Genomic DNA, 18665 nt, shown 5'->3' on the forward strand with positions numbered 1-18665 from the left:
TAGAAGAGCAGCAACAAGGAGGACTTTTGTTTGACTGCTCTAATCCATTGTTGCAATGTTGCTGTTGATTCAAGAAGCTTTTGGAATTAGATAAGAATGCAAACATTAACTTGTGTTGACGGGAATATCCGGGTAATGATTAGTCATGACATCATTCATCTTTTAAGTCATGTGACGGATTTCACCCACCGTTTGTTAAATATTAACAAACCTCCGCCGACAACTTAAAAGCTTTTGAACTACGTTGAAACACTCAGAAAACATGTGTTGCTGTTTCCTTTATTTTCAAGCCAAGTAGACGTGTAAGTAAAGAAATCCTAATACTTCGTAAGAAGAGTAAGAGGTTTACATTCAGAACAGCTTTCACTTAGACGTGTTCAAACAGGAGCAGTCCCAGGTTTATGTCCCATTTAAAGGATGACCAGTTCAATACCACTCTCGTGCCTTTATGTAAAAAGTGAAGCTACAGAAAGTAGTTAGTTAGCTTTGCTTAGCATAAAGACATACATATGACTCACTTGACATTATTTGTCTCATGCTAATTATTGGATCTAAAAGCTACATCGTATTTTTTCACAACAAAGAAAATGAAACCGATTTATTCTCATCCAGGATGAGTGCTAGCCGTGCTTCCTGATGCCAAAGGGTCTTTCTATCTTAACTGTGTTTTCATTTTGCACTCGTGCTTTCACATGTTTGCTTAATTTCTGATAACATATAGAAAATAAATGGCCAATAGAGCATCTTTAAATGTATACATTCTGATGAGCTCCTTACTTTAGCAGCACAGCTGTCGAGATGAAATCAAACCTATGATTACATGATCACTTTTCAACGTGCTGTTTTTAATTTTACAGTCGACTTAACCCCGTGCTAACTGATATTCAAATACATTTAAACTCTGCTGAAGTTATTCCTTGTAACTTTAAAGGTCCCATATTCTGCTTTTTCTGGTTTTATATGCTCTTTAGTGTGTTTGCCAAGTGTCCTGTGCATGTTTAGTCACATCTATTTGCAAAAATTCAAAGTCCGCGGAAACGCGGCTTCTCCTACGTCCTCCTGTTAGCTGTAGCATTAGCTGCATGTAACGCTCGGTTCTAGCCCCCCTCGAAAAAATGTTGCCATTGTGACGTCATTGTCAGTGTGAGATCACTGATCTAAGTCCATTGGCTCGTTGTGGCAAGTCCTGCAGCTCATGTTGAAATTTCCGAGACGCGTGCTGAGCAACTGACCAATAACGACAGAGCGGATCGGCAGACCAATCAGAGCAGACTTGACCCACGTGGGGTCTAACAGTGTGGGCTCAACAGAGTGTAGCTGACGGACTCAGAGCGTAGAGGGAGCAAGGAGGAGCAGTACATGAAAACAGACACTTTTTTTAACTTTATCTATTGTGAACGTACAAAAGTAGGTACATAGATTAAATATACGAACCCCAAAAAGGGCAGAATATGGGCTCATTAAACTGCTTCACTCAGCCTCTAGGTGGTGATACGCAAAACTATGTGGACATATTTATTCATATTTTAGGACAAAGAAAAACTAGGTCATGATGTCAGCCCCTTAAGAGCAGGTGAAGTAAACATTAGCAGTGATTGATTGATGCACAAACAGCCACTCCTAGGGAATGGTTATTATTGCATGGCAGGTTCAGAGTTGATTTAGCAGAAGGAGAATGTCAAACGGGTTTGGTCAAGTAAAACATCTTTCCATAAACTCAAAACAATGGACCTGTTCATCGTAATGTCATTGTTCACAACACACAATCTGACTCGTCATACAGCCAGGAACGCTGGTGTTGCCGATGGCTTTAACAAAGGCTGTATTATCAGATAGCGTTACGTGGTTTTGGTGTAGTTGACGCTAAACTGAAATCTGACACCCACAGCATAATGACATGAAACCCAATATTCTGCGTTTGTTAATAAAGTCAAAAGTCAGACAGGGTTCAATCTTTGCGGGGCCATAAATGTTTTTAAGCAGTTCTTGGCAAATCATTTTTTAAATGTTGAAACATTTCAAAAGATAAGTGAAACTGTGTTCATCTCAGGACGGGATCGAGGACAGTCAAAGGATCACCAAAGTCAGCAGAGTTATCCTGTGGGGGGACAATACATATCTGACAGAGTGAGGGTCAAAGTTTGGTTCAAAGATATTTCATTTTTCTTTGACGAAGACTGATGGACGAACTGACAACCTGTCCTCAGAGCGATGGCACTTTTCAAGACAGAACACAGCAGCCCTTGGACATTTCTCAAAAAAAGAAATCCAAATCAGCTGTGCTTGATATAATTCAGTTTGCAGTGAATAAACTAGATGTGTTCCAAAGTTAAGTTTTGTCCAAACTCCGTACACACTTTAACCCTGCTGACCGTTCAAACATTCACCGGCTTCTACTCATCGTCCATTCTTTTTTTCTTTTTTTCTTATTATTTTTATTGACATTTTTATGACATCACAATACAAACAAGAGTGAAAACCCACAACCCAATCCATGGACATAAACCCCCACCCCACCCCAGAACACACACACACACACACACACACACTCACAACCAGAGAGCCAAGGACACAAAAAGCATACATATCATTATACATCATCATCCCTTCTTAATAATACACAGTCACTGAAATGCTCTGCCTGATGAGGCAGCTGCTCTCCTAACTACACCCCTCAGCTGTTGTTATAAGGTCATAAACACGCTCTTTATCACCTTATAATGATCATTTATAATTCTCACATTGCAGTTTTAGTGGAATCCTTTCCATAGGAGTGAGGGCTCCTTCTTTCAGTCCTGTGCGGCTGCCTTCTTGTATCCGTCCCTGCATTATGCAACCGCCTGTTAAACTTATCTGCAAGGTTGTAAAGCAGCACATCCAGCTATCCAGAGTTCAACATCTCTGTCTTTCCTTTGTCTATCGTACCATTGTTCTCTTTCAGCTGACTTCTTCTTCAGCGTCTGTTAAAAGGTAGAATACACTGTAATGTATGAAAAGCTCAAAGGTCCACTTTAAGGCTCACTGTAACATGTTTTATGGAGAGAGTGAGGAGTTATAAGGGCTCATAAACACACACTGTAGAACATTCAACATCACAAGTTGCTTTTGTTTTAAAAGCTGACTCCAGGAATAATCGACTTGTCTCTGTCAGCAGAGCTCCACAGAGCTGGTGTGCAATCTGTTTTTACAGCACGGGGCTTTAAGGATTAGCATGCGCCCTGGATGTTGTCATTAAACGGGTCCTTTTGGAAGTTAGACGCTGGTCACACTTGTGGTGACACGTACTGTAAACTGTATGTACATATTACGTCTCTCCTCTGGGTGATGAGTTGTCAGCGGACTCTGTCACTAATGAAAACGTTCAGATAACCTGCGAGATGAGGAGATTAGACGAGGCAGATAAAGAGAGAGAGAGTGAAGTGTCTAGACTGCACATCTGGCTTCCTTCTCAAAATATATTCATTCAACAGGTGGGATCTGTCTAAATGTTAACACTACATTTTCATTGAGGTTATTGAGACATGTACAAACAGGACCTGTGAGCGTGCATCTATGGAGAGATGTCAGAGTGGGGCTGCTACACACTGCTACACAGGGAGCGCGTCAGACCTGTTTGGGGTTTGATGCCTTGCTCAAGGGCACCTCGGCCGTACTCGTAAAGTCATCTGGCACCTCTCCAGCTACCAGACCAACTTCCATACACCTGGACTTGACCCCAGTAATGGCATCACCAGCTGGTTTGGTGTTCTAACAGTAAAATATAAAGCTCAGCTCCTCAGCCTGATTAAAGGCTTTATATGCGGTGCATTGTTGTGTTAGCATGCTAATGCTAGCGTTCTTTATTATGCTCGTACCTTCACACTGCATGTAAATTTACCTGAAATGATCGTGATCTAGAAACACAGTTAAGCAGTGAGTACAGTATGTTATTCTTCTTTTCTCTAGTCCCTCAATTAAACAACTTTTATACACGAGGGGAGGAGTCAGCCGGCCGTCCCGGCGATGTAAACAAACTGAAGATAGGACTCTGAAAACTCTGAAAACATCACAGACAGTGGGATTCGGGTGTCACACCCATTGTAGACAGTCATGACTCATAGAGTAAGCGTTTGGAGTGGCATGTGTACATGTGCACAGTGTGCATGTGATTGTAGGAGTGTGTGTGCGTGTATGTGTACGGATACTTAAGCAGACGCTTGGATAAACTGTAGCAGGGATAAGCTAATGTTTTTGCACAATTGTAATTACTGTTTTTATATTGTTTTGATGTATTGTCCATGCAGCAATTTCCCAGTATCCGAGACAAATTTCTCCCTAGGGAGACGAATAAAGAAACCTTGACCTTGACCCCGCGGCCCTCCGGTTCCCAACCAAGGTCCCTACAGACTGAGCTACTGCCCCCCTAAACACAATCTGTGCAAACAATACAGTGAAAGCTATACAGAGAAGGTGGAAGAACCTGAAATATCTATTAACAAAAACCAGACTTTGACTTAAAGCTGTGTGTGCTCAAGAATCCAGAAATGTTTTGAAAACTCTTCTCAAAAAGGTCGAGGGCTTTGAAACAAATCACAAATGTCAAGGCCCTTTTAGAAATGTTAGGAATTAACCCTCACTCTTAAATATGCTGATGAATAATAACCAAAGCACCATATTAAAACAGCTGAAATTCCTCTACTTCAAATAAAGTTTGTGTTGTAAATTTTACATTCATGGTAAAATGCAGTTACGTTGAGATTAGCATGACCCCCTAATCAGCTCTGAGAGTCTGAAGTCGTGATCCTCCTGCTATTCAGGTGAAATATTTCAAACAGAAACATGTACATCATAGTTTTTAAATGAGTTTTAATTTTTCAAATCAGGAAGAATACAAAACATACTGTATATAAACATTTTATACATTTACCTTTTTCATAATGGGAGTGGTGGGATTTGTAGTTCAATAAAAACTACAAGACTGTATATTTCTCGTTGACACTTGCAACAAAAAGCACAAAAAAAATCAAGCTGTAAATTTTTTTTACTGAACACTTAAAGTCTTGAGTGTTGAAAGATGGAGCATTATGCAAATGGGTATTAGTATACCCAAGTTTACTTTTATATTCCCAAGGGGTATAATCTATGGCATTAGACCAAAATCCCCCTGGATGCAAGGACCAATCAGAAATGTGAGATTTAGCAGTAGGAGGCCAGGCTAGGAAGTTTTTTTCCAATAAATGATAAAACAATGATACATTTTAGAGGCAAACATTTGCACTCAAAAAAATGAGCTTTGGTACAAAAGGCTTACAACTACTGAGATTTTGGATTTGGAACATTCCACATCAGAAGCAGCCATCTTGTTTTTTTTTCAAGAAAATTGCTCAAAAAAATACAAATAATTGATAGAATAAATATTTTTGAAGGATCACAAGGAAGGCACTTTTCATTTTTTTTCCTGCACCAAGTATTAGTGAACAACATTTGAAACACAGACACATAAAACATCTAATGCGGTCAAGGCTTTTGGGTGGCTGAGCAGATTTCAAACACATTTCAAGACTTCTGAATAAGTTGCACATCAGACAGGTCGTTCACCCTTCAGAGGGAACAAGTGTCGTCTTGCCCTCTGTTCCAGGGTTTTTCCTTTTGCTTGTAGAAACCCAGTCAACTGTCCGGACTGTCGATGCTTTAAAAGCTGATTTTCTCCTCGTAGAGTGACAGCAGCAGCAGAATACCCCACCCAATCAGGAGGCCCAGATTCTGCAGCAGAAACATCAGCCAGGGTCTCTTGTTACTGATGTGGACCATGGTGGGGAGCTAGAAGCAAAAAGGAATAATGCATGTTAAAGAATTAAGTTTACATTTGGATCATATTTTTCTTTGCTGGCTTCAGTTTGTTTATCCTTCTGATTACTCACCATATCGGCGAGCCCCACATACAGAAAGAGCCCTGCAGTGATGGCAGCTATCCACTGTTGGGTAGCGAGGTCAGTGGCTACAGACAGAGCGATGTACAGGCCAACAAAAGAGGTCAAAGAGCTGCCTACATTCAAGAGTAACGCATTACGGACCGACACACCACTGTGGAGCAAAATTGCAAAATCCCCTGGAGAAAAAACAAAAAGCAAACGATTGATGGTTAGAAATATTTGACGCAAATGTATCACAGAGACTCTGCCAGTCTTTGTGTGTTTTTTTTTTTTACCCAGCTCGTGTGGCAGCTCATGGCAGAGTACAGCCAGTGATGTGGCCAAACCAGACCTCCATGACAGGGAGAAAGCTGCACCCATTGCTAAGCCGTCTGCAAAGTTGTGGATCCCGTCACCAATGGTAATCATAAAAGGCAGCAGACGCTGCTCTGCAGAGGCAGACGGAGGTGTAGTTAGTGGTGGAGTGCTGACATGACATGATGGTGATGGCATTATGTTTTTGTAATGGAAATGACTTCACTCACCTCTGGTGCGCTCTTTGTGCTCCGAGTGTGATTTTTCATTTTCTTCATTGCCTACCTGAAATGTACACGAGTAGTTATAAAACCAAATCCTGCTACAAACTTCAAGATTTAAGCAGAATCAGAGTCAGAATCAGAATCAAGGTTTATTGCCAAGTACATTTACACATACAAGGAATTTGACTTGGTGTATTGGTGCTAAACAATTAACAGGGAAATAAAGCAGAACTAACAACAACTTAAATAATACAGTATAAGAAGATATTACAACATATAAAATAGAATAAAAAAATGTAAACTATTAAATATTAATTTTTTTTTTTATTATAAAAATCAACTAATAATACGCCCATGTAACCAGAGTTTCTTACACAAGGGAGATGCACCATTGATTCGTTTTTCAAAACTTAAAGCCAGAATTCATTTTCCTGCTTTGTGTTTTATTTAATATTTCTCCTTAAACATCCGAGTGTTCTTGTGTGTTAGTTTCTCACCAGGTCTGTTTTCGATGCTGTGTGTTCTTTCTTATTTATTTCCTGTTGGTACATCTCTAAAACCCTCCCGTGGTCACAGTGGTGAGGCTCGGATTCTTCCTACAGAAAGAAAGAAAATGTTTTAAGAATTTGCTAAAGAAATGGGAGGTTAAATACCTGTACGGATTCTAAGGAATGATTAACAGGACATTATATTAGTCCAATAAAAGATAACTAAATATACGTAGCTGTGTTGCATAGTGTGTAATGGAAAAAGATCTGTTTACTGTCGAGGACACATTTTACTTGAAATGCAACAATAATTGAATACGTATAATATTCATGTTTTGTCTTTACCCGAGGATGAAGGTTTCTCACAAATAACTAAATATCAAAGATACTCAGACTTGAAGTTTCCTTGACGTTACGGTTGTGCGACGTGTTAAAATGTATGACAAAATGTACTTGATATTGCCTGTATCGGCAATCCTTATAAGAGATAAGACACTTTATTGTCATTGTATGCGATACAACGAAATTTGGTTGGTGACGCTACAGCTCAGGGGAAGAAGCTGTTCCTCAGTCTATTAGTCCTGGTTCTAATGGTGCGATACCTCTTTCCAGAAGGTAGGGGGACAAACAGTCTGTTTCCTGGGTGTGTTGTGTCTTGGCTGATGTTAGTTGCTCTCCTTTGTAGGCGGCCAGCATACACAGCATCAAGGTCCGGAAGCACAGCTCCTGTGATCCTCTGCGCTGTTCTTACGATCCGAGTCAAGTCCTTGTGGTTTTCTGCTGTGCAGCTGGCGTACCACACGGTGACACATTGACAGAGGATGCTTTCTATTGTGCTTCTGTAGAAGTTGACCAGCAGTTGGGAGGATAGTCCGGCTTTCCGAAGTTTTCTTAGAAAGAAAAGCCTCTGTTGAGCCTTCTTTACCAGGTGGGATGTGTTGAGAGACCATGTTAGTTCCTTGGTTATGTGGACACCTAGGAATTTGATGTTTTCCACAATATCCACCTTCTCACCGTTTATGTGCAGTGGGGGGGTTGTGGTCTTCTTTGTTCTTCTAAAGTCCGCAATTATCTCTTTTGTTTTCATGGTGTTGAGAACCAGATTATTTTCTGAACACCACTCAACTAGATGTTTGACCTCCTCTCTGTAGTGTGCTTCCTGGTTGTCTGTAATAAGTCCAACTACAGTGGTGTCATCAGCGAACTTTACAATAGTGTTGGAGGAGTGAATGGGTGAGCAGTCATGGGTGAACAGGGTGAACAGGGCTGGACTATATATATATAGGCATGAAGGTTTTTCTGTGAAGCATGTGTATATAAACCCAAGCATATTGTGATTACTTGGAGCTTTCCTTCAGACTGTATTGACACTCTGAAGCTTTGTTCCTTGTACTTGCAAGAAGAACAAAACTGAACAAAGACACTGACTGACTCATGATCCTTTCTTTTTGCATTGTTAACAGACATTTCCAGCACAAGTGAAAAAATGTACTCATTTTTTTGCAAAAATATAAATATATCATTAGAGCTGCTGCAGCATTTGGAAAAGAGCACCAAGATACCCAAAGCAAAGCACGTTTATTAAAAAAACATTTTTTTGTCAAATTTCTAATCATTTATGGACAGGTTACCTCGCTTCAAAAGAAATACTTTAAAAGACTTTGTAATACAACAATGTCAATTTTTTGTCTTGAGATAACATTTGTTAAGAATAAGCGCTGTACAAATAAAGATCGATTGATTTAAAAGACTAAACAAACAGAGCTGTAAACTTGACTTAAAAGTGTAAGAAATAAACACGATAACAAGTAAGCATTTAGTGTTTCTTTATTCCTATTCTTTTTAACCTGTTTGATATGAATGTTCTCTTACCCCATGGTGATGTTGATGGTGGTGATGATTTTTGTTTTTATATGCGACCAGAGAGAAGATGGTTTCCATCAGGTAGAAGTAGTAGATTCCAGACAAGAGCACCAGCATCTTATAAATGTAGTCTGGAGTTTCTTCCTGGTGGCCGTCGTGTGAATCACCCTCATCTGAGTGACTATGCAAACCTAGAAACTGAATACACAGAGTGGGAGAATAAGTCGATGTACAGTAAGTAGATGCTGCACAGAAATCAACATGTTTGTCACTTCAATGATGGAATTTTCCACAGTCCAGAGCTTTAATTAAAGTGATATCTGACTTTCAGTATTCACACAGCTGCATAATGATGTCTATAACATGAATGTAAGATTTTTGATAACACTCATTATTCTTAACTTGGCTTTGAAATTAAAACGTACTTACCACGGGTAGAAGGTGCAGAAAAGCATCTCCAGTGAGTGAACCTACAGCCAGGCTGATGCAGAACTGGATACTCAACTGGAACATAGAGGTGCAGGAAGTACAGAGCAGCAAGAAGATGCCAAACATGGACGTCAGTGTTATCAACAGATTGGCAATGGTTGCATAGATGTATCCTACAAGAGGGAGAGAGAGAGAGAGAGAGCAGATAAGGGGGGTCAACCTCAGTTATCAACATGTGGAATCTGAAGACTAAAAACTCTCGTCTCTTTTGGAGACAAAATATGCACGTTTGTGTGAAATGTCATTGTCTTGTTCATTCATCTTTTGCAGGTCTTCAGTTTCTATGCTCCGTATATCTGGAACAAACTCCCAGAACAAACTGCAGGTCTGCTGAAACTCTCAGCTCTTTTAAATCCAGGTTGAAGACTCACCTGTTTACAGCTGACTTTCATTAAACAGCTTTAATAAGATTTTAAACTTTAACCCTGCACTGTAACTTTTAACTCTTTTTACTTCAATTCATTTCATTTGAATTATTTTTATTTGAACATATTTTCAGATTTAATAATTTCAGTGATTTTTTAATTTTCTATTTTAATGTTTCATTTCTTTCCTCTGTCATGACGCTTTTGATGTCTTGTGTGAAGCACTTTGCCTTGTTGAAATGTGCGACATAAATAAACTTGCCTTGCCTGAAAACACAGTTTGAAGATCTGTATATTACAATCTTGGGGCACTTGAAAGGGAACAGGAAAAGGAAAGACTGCCGTCCTTTTGTCTTTCAGGACCTCAAACCCTTACTCACTCTCTGTCTTGGTGAGTCCGTCTGGTGTCAGCGGTTCATGGGTGTGCGCGCAGGCTCCGCTCAGGATCTGCTGGACGAGGGCAGGGCTGAGCCGAGCCAAGCCGGACCGACCCAGGCCAGAGGAGGCGGAGCTGTTGTCCGCCAGGCCGTAGATCAGGACAAGCTCTTTGGCAGTGAGACACAGCTGAAAGTGAAAATCTAAATTTAGAGACTTAAATGCAGAAGTCCACTAGTAGAATCAGCTGGATTGCACAGCACAGGTCGGAAATGGCGACTGTGGACTTTTTTGTGTGTGTTTGTGTACCTGATCCGAGGTGACGTTTGTTTCATGCCCCTCGTGATGCTCATGGCTGCTCCTTTTCCTCCGTCGCAAACCACCATGATCATGAGCGTGTTCCTGCTCGTGTTCTTGATCGTGTTCTTGATCATGGTCCTCGTGTCCATGTTCATGTGTTTCCTTAGATCCGATTTTCAGGCTCTTCATGAGAGCTTCCAGATCTACAGAACAGAAACATGAGTTACTACTAATCAAATTAACTGGAAGTAAAAAAAAAATAAACCTGAATTGTGCTTATCAAAAAAAATTATATAGAAAACACACATATTTAAAATAAATGTGCTCTTTTATGTCATTTCATTTGAATTGTTTTAGTCCATTTCTGCATGTGTCTGTGTGCTCTTTGTGTTTCTTAAGGTCATTTTACCCCATACTGTGAAATTCTGTGACCCCACATGGTCCAGGATGTAGTCGAGGAAGAAGCTCTCTTCAGGCAGGGAGCGGCTGATGAAGCATCGACCCAGCAAGGCGTGGTACAGGACGCGGCCCAAAACTGCACCGACTTCCTGTTCCGGATCTGGTGAAGATGCGTTGACCTCCATCATGATTTGATCGACTGTCACACAGCTCTGGTTACCAAGGAGATGAGGGAGAGGAGTGAACAAAAGAAAAAAAGTTATGACTTTTATTTACTCTTTTTTAAATTAGAGCTAGAAATATTTATTTCAGCCATTTCATATTAGAAGCTATTTCTTTGGGGGATTTCAGACTTTTTAAATCAGGCAATTGGTTTAGAGGTTTTATCAAACAATGTGCGGAGGCTGTGGTCCTCCAAGCGGGCGGCCCAGGTTCAAATCTAACCCTGTGGCTTTATTTCCTGCATGTCATTCCCTACTCTCTCTCTGTCCCAAATTTCCAACTCTATCCACTTTCCTGTCTCTCCAATAAAAGGCACAAAAAGCCCAAACATAAATCTTAAAAAAAGTAAGTAATAAATGTTCCAGAAACTGGATACAACATTGTTATATTCTGCAGATAACATATCAGCTGTTAATAAAAAGTATATCGTTATACAACAATGGCATGCTTGAGTTAATTTTTAACTCTTTGGATGATTTCTGGCTTTACATCCTGGGTCTGATATAACCACAGTTTCAGACTTTTAAAGGGGGCACTCTTCATCACAGTGGCAGATGGTGATGTGTTTAAGTACAGGGCAAAGCCTAGTATTTCTTCTGCTGGCATCATCAGTATGTGATAAGATAAGTTGAGTGATAAAACCTTGCCATATACACAGGGAAACACACCCTGGCAGGATAATTCTACTCATAGCAAAAAAAACTCCTGAGAGAATTGTGTCTTTCTTTTTTTTAAAATTTGCAAGTTGTATAAACATAATGGGTAAATGATCAACGTCGGAGAGTGAGGGAGATCATCCCTAATAATTAAAGAGATGATAATGGCTGTGCTTACCTCACTGTCTGAGGGCTCATAGTGGTCGTGAAGCTCTTCAATCAGAAGTTTTAATCCATGAGTGTCTATGTGCTCGTGTTTGTTTTCATCTTCATGGTGTGTCTCGTCTTCTTCATGCTCCTGTCCGTGGTGGGGATCATCATGTGTGATCTTATGCAGGAAATGCTGGGTCTCCTCTCCCCATGTCCCCTGGTTTGCCGCGGCACACACCTGGCTGGGAGACGACAGGTACAGGAGGCTTCCTGCGGCGACAGCAGGGAACTCAGATACACCGACGGTAACGTTTAGTCCCGAGTGATTGCTGAGCAGCTGGTGAACAGCATCCGCTAAATCACACTACAAACACAGACGAAGCATTCACACAGGGAGAAAAACAAACAGACAGATTTCTATAAGTACAAAATAAAGTTATTTATTCTGTGATGACATTAAGAGTGAATCACTTCTTTCAAAAAAACAACAACTCCCAACACAAGTTGAAAAATGTCTAAATAAAACCATGTCTGTGTTGTTCAACTAGAGAGAAAGTCTGTATGTGCCACATGACTCATCCATCTTCATATGGTTTAACTAAAAGTTGTATACATGTATTTATAGAAAAAAAACAGCAACCTAAAATATATTCATTCATATTTACATGGTAAATATATCTCTGACCGATTAATCAGCCGGCCGATATAAGCACATCGTGTGACTATCAGTATCGGCTAATTTATCTCCCATATGTGCCGATATAATTAAGTTGATTATATATATATATATATATATATATATATATATATATGTATATTTATATATTATATACATGTATAAAATTAATATTGGTATCGGCCTCAACAATATATGGACTATTGTGCAAACATGCATATATATGTAGCCACTATCTTCATGTATATCCATTTCATGTTTTCCAACAATGATTTTGTATACACACATTTTATAATGTTTTTTTATTTTAAATTTTTAAAATTTTATTTAACCAGGAAAAAGTCTCATTGAGATGAAAAATCTCTTTTACAAGAGCGTCCTGGCCAAGACACGCAGCAGCACAGTTACAGGGTTTCAGACATAAAACATTTAAAGGGATACTTGACCCGTTGAAACATGAATCTGTATTGACATTGGGTCATATATGTAGTAGAAATGTGAAATAAAATTTGAAGTTGGTGTCTTCTTGGTCGAGAAAAGACAGAAAGTATCTTTTTGGCTCATGTTGATAAAGGACACCAAATCCCAGAATATAATATGTAATAGAAAATATACAGTATAGCAGTAGAAATATAGTAATAAAAACATTTACAGACATATTTACTTCAACACATAAGACCATTTCCTCAACTGATTCAGAGATTTCTTCCAGAAGGAATTGGTATCTTGGAAATTCCTGTCAGAAAACAGACTCCATGTCTGTGTCCATAGGCAAACAGTGAGCGCACCGACACTACCAGTCCGCCCCAGCTCGAGCCGGCCCGGGCGGCCAGCAATATAGCAGCGAGACGGTTGCTGCTGACAGGCTGGTCTTGTGTCCCGGTGGGCGGCCGGCAGCGTCAACGGCGGCCCTGGCGGGCAGCGGCCTCAGCATCCAAAAGACAAGACCGGCCTGTCGTCAGCAGCCGTCTCGCAGCTATATTTATATTTTTTCTCCATTATCATCTTTCTCCATAGAGCCTGTTAGCATAGCTTCCAAAAAATATGGCGGACGTTAGGTTTCGATTCTGGGAGTGAGTGCCCACCCACTGATCTGTGATTGGTCTGTAGCTTCAGTGGTCGAAAATATGAGGAACTAGCGTTGTAGTTTCACCCCGCTAACCGCAACAGCTTCCAGTGATGCTAAAATCGTTATTTTGCGTCACTGGAAGTTCCTTTACAGACTCAGAAATACAAAGATTTCCCACCTCAGGGGAAAATGAGGGCGGGATTGTTGTAGTTTGAAAGGTTGAATCATAACAGAAGTACACAATCTGGTAAGCGACAGGCACAAATGTTGTAATTGCTCAGTGTGTTGATTGTCCATGACGGGATGATTGGGACGTTATAAAGGAACTGCTCCAAGAGAAATAAACAGATCCTCAATTCACAAGCCATAGTCTCTGTCTGATTGTTCAAGAACATTTACTCTTCTACATAATGGCACTGCGAGCACACTAGGAAGAATGACCAGACACCTGCGGCATCCAGGGCTGGAGTGACACTGCACAGTGGCCACAACAAAAGCTAGGAGCTTTATCTTACCAACATGTATATGTGCAGTCTGATTCCATGCCTGGGATGAAGTAATAGGTGTCTAACAATTCTCCAAAAAGAACCTACATGTTTCTGTAAAAATGTTAACAGAGCAATTGGCTGTGAATCTGAGGTCCACTCACACACCAAATCTCTCTCCTTGCTGGGGCAGCTTGACCCCAGAGTCAGGAGGGAGGAGAGGACGCTGTGTGTTTCAGTAAATTAACCTAGGAATAAAAGAATCAGAAATAAGCTTATTATAAGTGTAAACTTATTAAGAGATAGGCCTGAGTATGCCGAGAGTGGCAGAATGTCAAGGATGACAAACCTTTGAGTGTTTATGCCAAGAGGACATGTTATTATGTGAAATGCCCAGTGTGGCACAGTAGAAATAATTCTCTGACCCGGAGAAAAAGTTACGCTGAGAATAAAGCCAGACTGTAAGCTTCACACTCAACTTAAACACAGAAAAAGACTAGTTCTTAGTGTAAAGTATGAGTGAAAAAGTGTTGCAGTCTCTATGAAGATGGGTATTATTAACATATCTATTTATATCCAGTCAGTTTAAACTGGAGCTACGTTAAGTAGCTGTGATGTGTAGTGAGGGAGTCAGAAGACAGAATAAACAGATTAACTCTGTTTCAGATTAAGGATGAATAAGAAAAGAATAAACAATGTTTGTCGTTGTTATGTATAGGCCTATGTCGTTGTGTGTACGTTTCTATATGTGTGAAAGAGAAAATGTGAATTTCTGGCCATTCAAAAATACTACCAGGTTTCTAATGATACAAAGCTTTAATGCAAATGGGTGAAGTATCCCTTTAACAACAATGAACATAAATACAGGAACCACAAAAAGAACCATTCATCAGAATCTGTCATAAGTCATCATAGAGCAGGCATGGGCAAACTACGGCCCGCGGGCCATATACGGCCCGTTGGGCTTTTTAATCCAGCCCGCCGAACTTGTCCAAATTATATTATTATTAAATTAAATTTTATTATAATTAAACCTTGTTGGTTTTCCCCTGTAATACCCGCGTTTCCCCAATAGATGGCGCACTTCAGAGTGTGGTGTATTATTCCCTTCTTCACTTTGCCCTATGAACCCGTATGAGCCCTTCTGTAAAAATGAGCGGATCAAAGAAAAGAAAAGTGGACAGTGAATGCCGAGTGTTTAATACGGAGTGGACAACTAAATATTTTTTCACTGAAGTCCGATCAAAGGCTGTATGCCTGATATGCCAAGAAACTGTCGCAGTTTTCAAAGAGTACAGTATCAGCCGTCACTTTGCAACGAAGCATGCTAACTACGCTAGCAAGCAGTCCACGCAAGAACGGGCGACTACAACTCAGAGGTTGAAGGATAATTTACAGACTCAGCAACATTTTTTTCACCAACAAACTGCGATTCAAGAGTCAACTACCAAGGCAAGTTTTTTGCTGGCATTCAAATTAGCAAAGGCTAGCAAGCCTTTCTCCGAAGGCGAGTTTTTAAAAGAATGCATGGTAGAGACAGCAGGTCTCTTGTGTCCGGAGAGTCAAGGCCAGTTTGAAAAAATCAGTTTATCACACAGGACTGTGACTCGCCGTGTGGAACTGATTGACGAAGATATAGCCAGAGAATTAAACAAAAAGGCTGAGTCCTTTAAGTTATATTCACTAGCGCTGGATGAAAGTAATGACGTGAAAGACACTGCTCAGCTCCTCATTTTTATCCGAGGGATTAATGACAGTTTTGAGATAACGGAGGAGTTTTTGACCATGGAGTCCCTGAAAGGAAAAACACGAGGAGAGGACTTGTATAACCAGGTGTCTGCTGTCATCGAGAGAATCAAGCTACCTTGGAGTAAACTTGTCAATGTCACAACGGATGGATCGCCAAATTTAACTGGAAAACATGTTGGTCTGCTGAAAAGAATCCAGGATAAAGTGAAAGAGGAAAACCCTGACCTGGATGTTATTTTCCTTCACTGCATCATCCATCAGGAATCTCTGTGTAAGTCTGTATTGCAGCTTAATCATGTCGTGAATCCAGTTGTAAAACTTGTTAACTTTATAGGAGCAAGGGGACTTCAGCATCGTCAGTTTATTATGTTCCAGGAAGAAACTGATGCGGATCATCAGGACTTATTGTACCACTCTCATGTCCGCTGGTTAAGTTTGGGCAAAGTGTTTCAACGAGTGTGGGAACTGAAAGAGGAGATCAGCGCATTTTTGGAGTTAATGGTTAATTATGAGTTAATTAACAAATTTCTTGAGCTAAGCCACAAGAACTGGCTTTGTGACTTTGCATTTGCTGTGGACATATTTTCACACATGAATGAGTGGAATTAAATGAATGCATTTGGAAATCAATTTGTACAATGAGCCTTGCATATTCATGCTTTGCTACCTGTTAAAGGCCAAATCCTTTCATGTAATGGCTTTTACATGTCATTTATATTAGTTCACACAAACACTCCATCCATCTGTTCCTGGCCCGGCCCCTCTGTCAAATTTTAGAACCCATTGTGGCCCGCGAGTCAAAAACTTTGCCCACCCCTGTCATAGAGCGATCAAAAAGGGCAATACGAGTTAGCTAAAAACCTCCACCAGAAACAAAACATAAACCAGGGTCACTTTATAGTACACGTGTGCACAAACACGGACAATAAAGCAGACCATGTTTCAGATCAGCTGCCTTTATTGTTTTTTTATGAACTATAATATGAACAAGGTTGGAGGGAAGTAGGGCACAGTATATTTTGTATAGAAACGCCATGAACTGATGACAATGATCCATCTAGACCCAGAAAAAATCTGAAAATGTATCTTTAACAACAGGGCTACATATGAAATAAAACTGTTTATTCGAGCAGGTGTAGGATGGCAGGGTTTTCCTAAAGGGAACTCTAGCGGACATTATCTCACCTGGGTGTTATAATGGTTTATTACTCACACACTGTGGTGTCATCCAATCTGTTACCCTCAACAAAGCATTTCTTTTTCTTCTCTCTTCATTTAAAGACATTCTCTGGCAGAACTCAGAGTTACACAGTGTAGATGTATCCTACTAGAAAGAGTAGTACACAGCGGATACTTATCAATTAAACTCTGTAATGTCATGCAGATTACAGCCGACCTGCCAATGTGTCAAGTTCAGGGACTTCACCCTCATTCACACTCATAAAAGAGTTTTATGTGTAAACGCTGCAGATAATAAAATAACTAAAATAATATGATCAGCAGATTGTTGAACAAGACTGGTAATATTAAGAGGAGTTATTTTGTTATTTCATACACTTGACACTTTTGTGAACTACATTTCTCGTGTTAACTGTATTAAAAAGTAAGCACGTTGTTCACTGTCTCATTAAGCTTTGTAAATGACTTATATTTTACGTGATAAAGGGACTGAAAGCGACATGGTTGTATTTGGAACATATGTATATCTATACATTGACTGTAGAACACAAAATAATCAAACAAATTAATTTGAAGGGGGAGAATCTAATGTTTAATGTGCAAAACTCAGGAGATCACTTCTTAGCTTGTGTTTAAGGCATTGCGAAAATAGTTTTAATGACTGTGCTTAAGGTCATGACTTAACTACACCCTGCTCAGGTCATATATGCTATACTGTCATATCTATGTTAATTCAAGTGGTAATTCAGGTGCAAATTGCACACAGGAAAAAAAGTACTTTATTAGTATGGCTTTATATAAGTTTCTTTAACTTAAAAATGCATACTGAAAATAAATCCAAAAATTGAAATTAAGATAATTCCTTTGTTCTTATTTTATTTCCTAAATATGAATGATGTAGGCAACATGGTAACACATTCTAAATGTACATATCCAGTTCATCAGTATGAGTCCGGATCATAACTTTGGACATCGACCTCTCTGTGCAGAGCTTCAGCCGCCCGGCTCTCTTAGCTGGCTGCGGAGTTAATGTAATAAAACTTACCTTTTCACACGACACTCCACCGCACTGCACACGTTTCTCCAGTGTATTAAAGAGGCTGCGGAGCGAGTCCCCCGTCAGAGACTGCTGCCCCGGAGACACCACGCTCACAACGGCACCGTACACTTCCTCCACGGCGGGAGAACCAGAAACGGAACCGAACGAACCCAGACCGGCAAGAATCAGCAGCGCGGAGAAAAACATATTGAAACTTTTCAAAAAACTACGTTTGATGGATTAATTTCAAAAGGAAATAAATCAAATATGTGGTAAGATGAGCAGATTGAGTCTCGGTGTATTTCTACAACCACATTGAGCTGTTTGGAGCTCCACTCACGGCTGCTCTCTTTAAAATCACTGCACATTCACTGGACCTGGACTCTGCATCGTGATTGGCTTGTCGCCTGTACCTTTGTGTCACCTGTACAGGGTAGAGGAGGTTTGCTCTACGCTCCTTCCTGTGGGCAGAGGAGAACAACATCTTTTGTGTGTGCAGATTTTTGCACTAGCCCACAAGGAGACTACAACTAGTTTTCTATCCATGCACTTTGACTTTTTATTTAATTGTAACATATTTGATCTTTTTAATGTTGCACATGTCCAGTAGGTTTCACATAAGAGAAATGTCCTTGATATGACTCAGGATGAGAACTATAAAATGCTGTTATAGTCAAAGTGCTGAAGGTTCTTAAGTTGAACAGGAATTTGATGAAATCACATTTAATTCA

At 40.0% G+C, this 18665-nt stretch overlaps 1 protein-coding gene across 1 annotated transcript; it reads right to left on the reverse strand.

Moving 5' to 3' along the window:
- Nucleotides 1-4828: 4828 nt before the first annotated feature.
- slc39a4 (solute carrier family 39 member 4) lies at nt 4829-18359 on the reverse strand. Its single transcript, XM_061059131.1, has 12 exons — nt 17941-18359; nt 11766-12101; nt 10720-10921; nt 10320-10513; nt 10016-10199; nt 9211-9383; nt 8791-8979; nt 6928-7026; nt 6437-6491; nt 6188-6340; nt 5901-6088; nt 4829-5799 (listed from the first exon to the last, which is right to left on the reverse strand). The coding sequence occupies exons 1-12, from the start codon at nt 18139-18141 to the stop codon at nt 5671-5673; spliced, it is 2103 nt and encodes a 700-aa protein (XP_060915114.1). The 5' UTR covers nt 18142-18359; the 3' UTR covers nt 4829-5670.
- Between the last annotated feature and the right edge of the window lie 306 nt (nt 18360-18665).

Source organism: Labrus mixtus, chromosome 16, assembly GCF_963584025.1.
Source record: "Labrus mixtus chromosome 16, fLabMix1.1, whole genome shotgun sequence".
In the NCBI taxonomy this organism is placed as follows: domain Eukaryota; kingdom Metazoa; phylum Chordata; class Actinopteri; order Labriformes; family Labridae; genus Labrus; species Labrus mixtus.

Bases quoted from the DNA above. Each gene is read 5' to 3' on its own strand.
- slc39a4 (XM_061059131.1), bottom strand. From the start codon at position 18,141: ATGTTTTTCTCCGCGCTGCTGATTCTTGCCGGTCTGGGTTCGTTCGGT. The intron at 6,089-6,187 runs GTAAAAAAAAAA...TTTTTTCTCCAG, and splicing joins TGAGCTGCCACACGAGCTGG to GGGATTTTGCAATTTTGCTC. The intron at 5,800-5,900 runs GTGAGTAATCAG...TTTTGCTTCTAG, and splicing joins ATGTGGGGCTCGCCGATATG to CTCCCCACCATGGTCCACAT.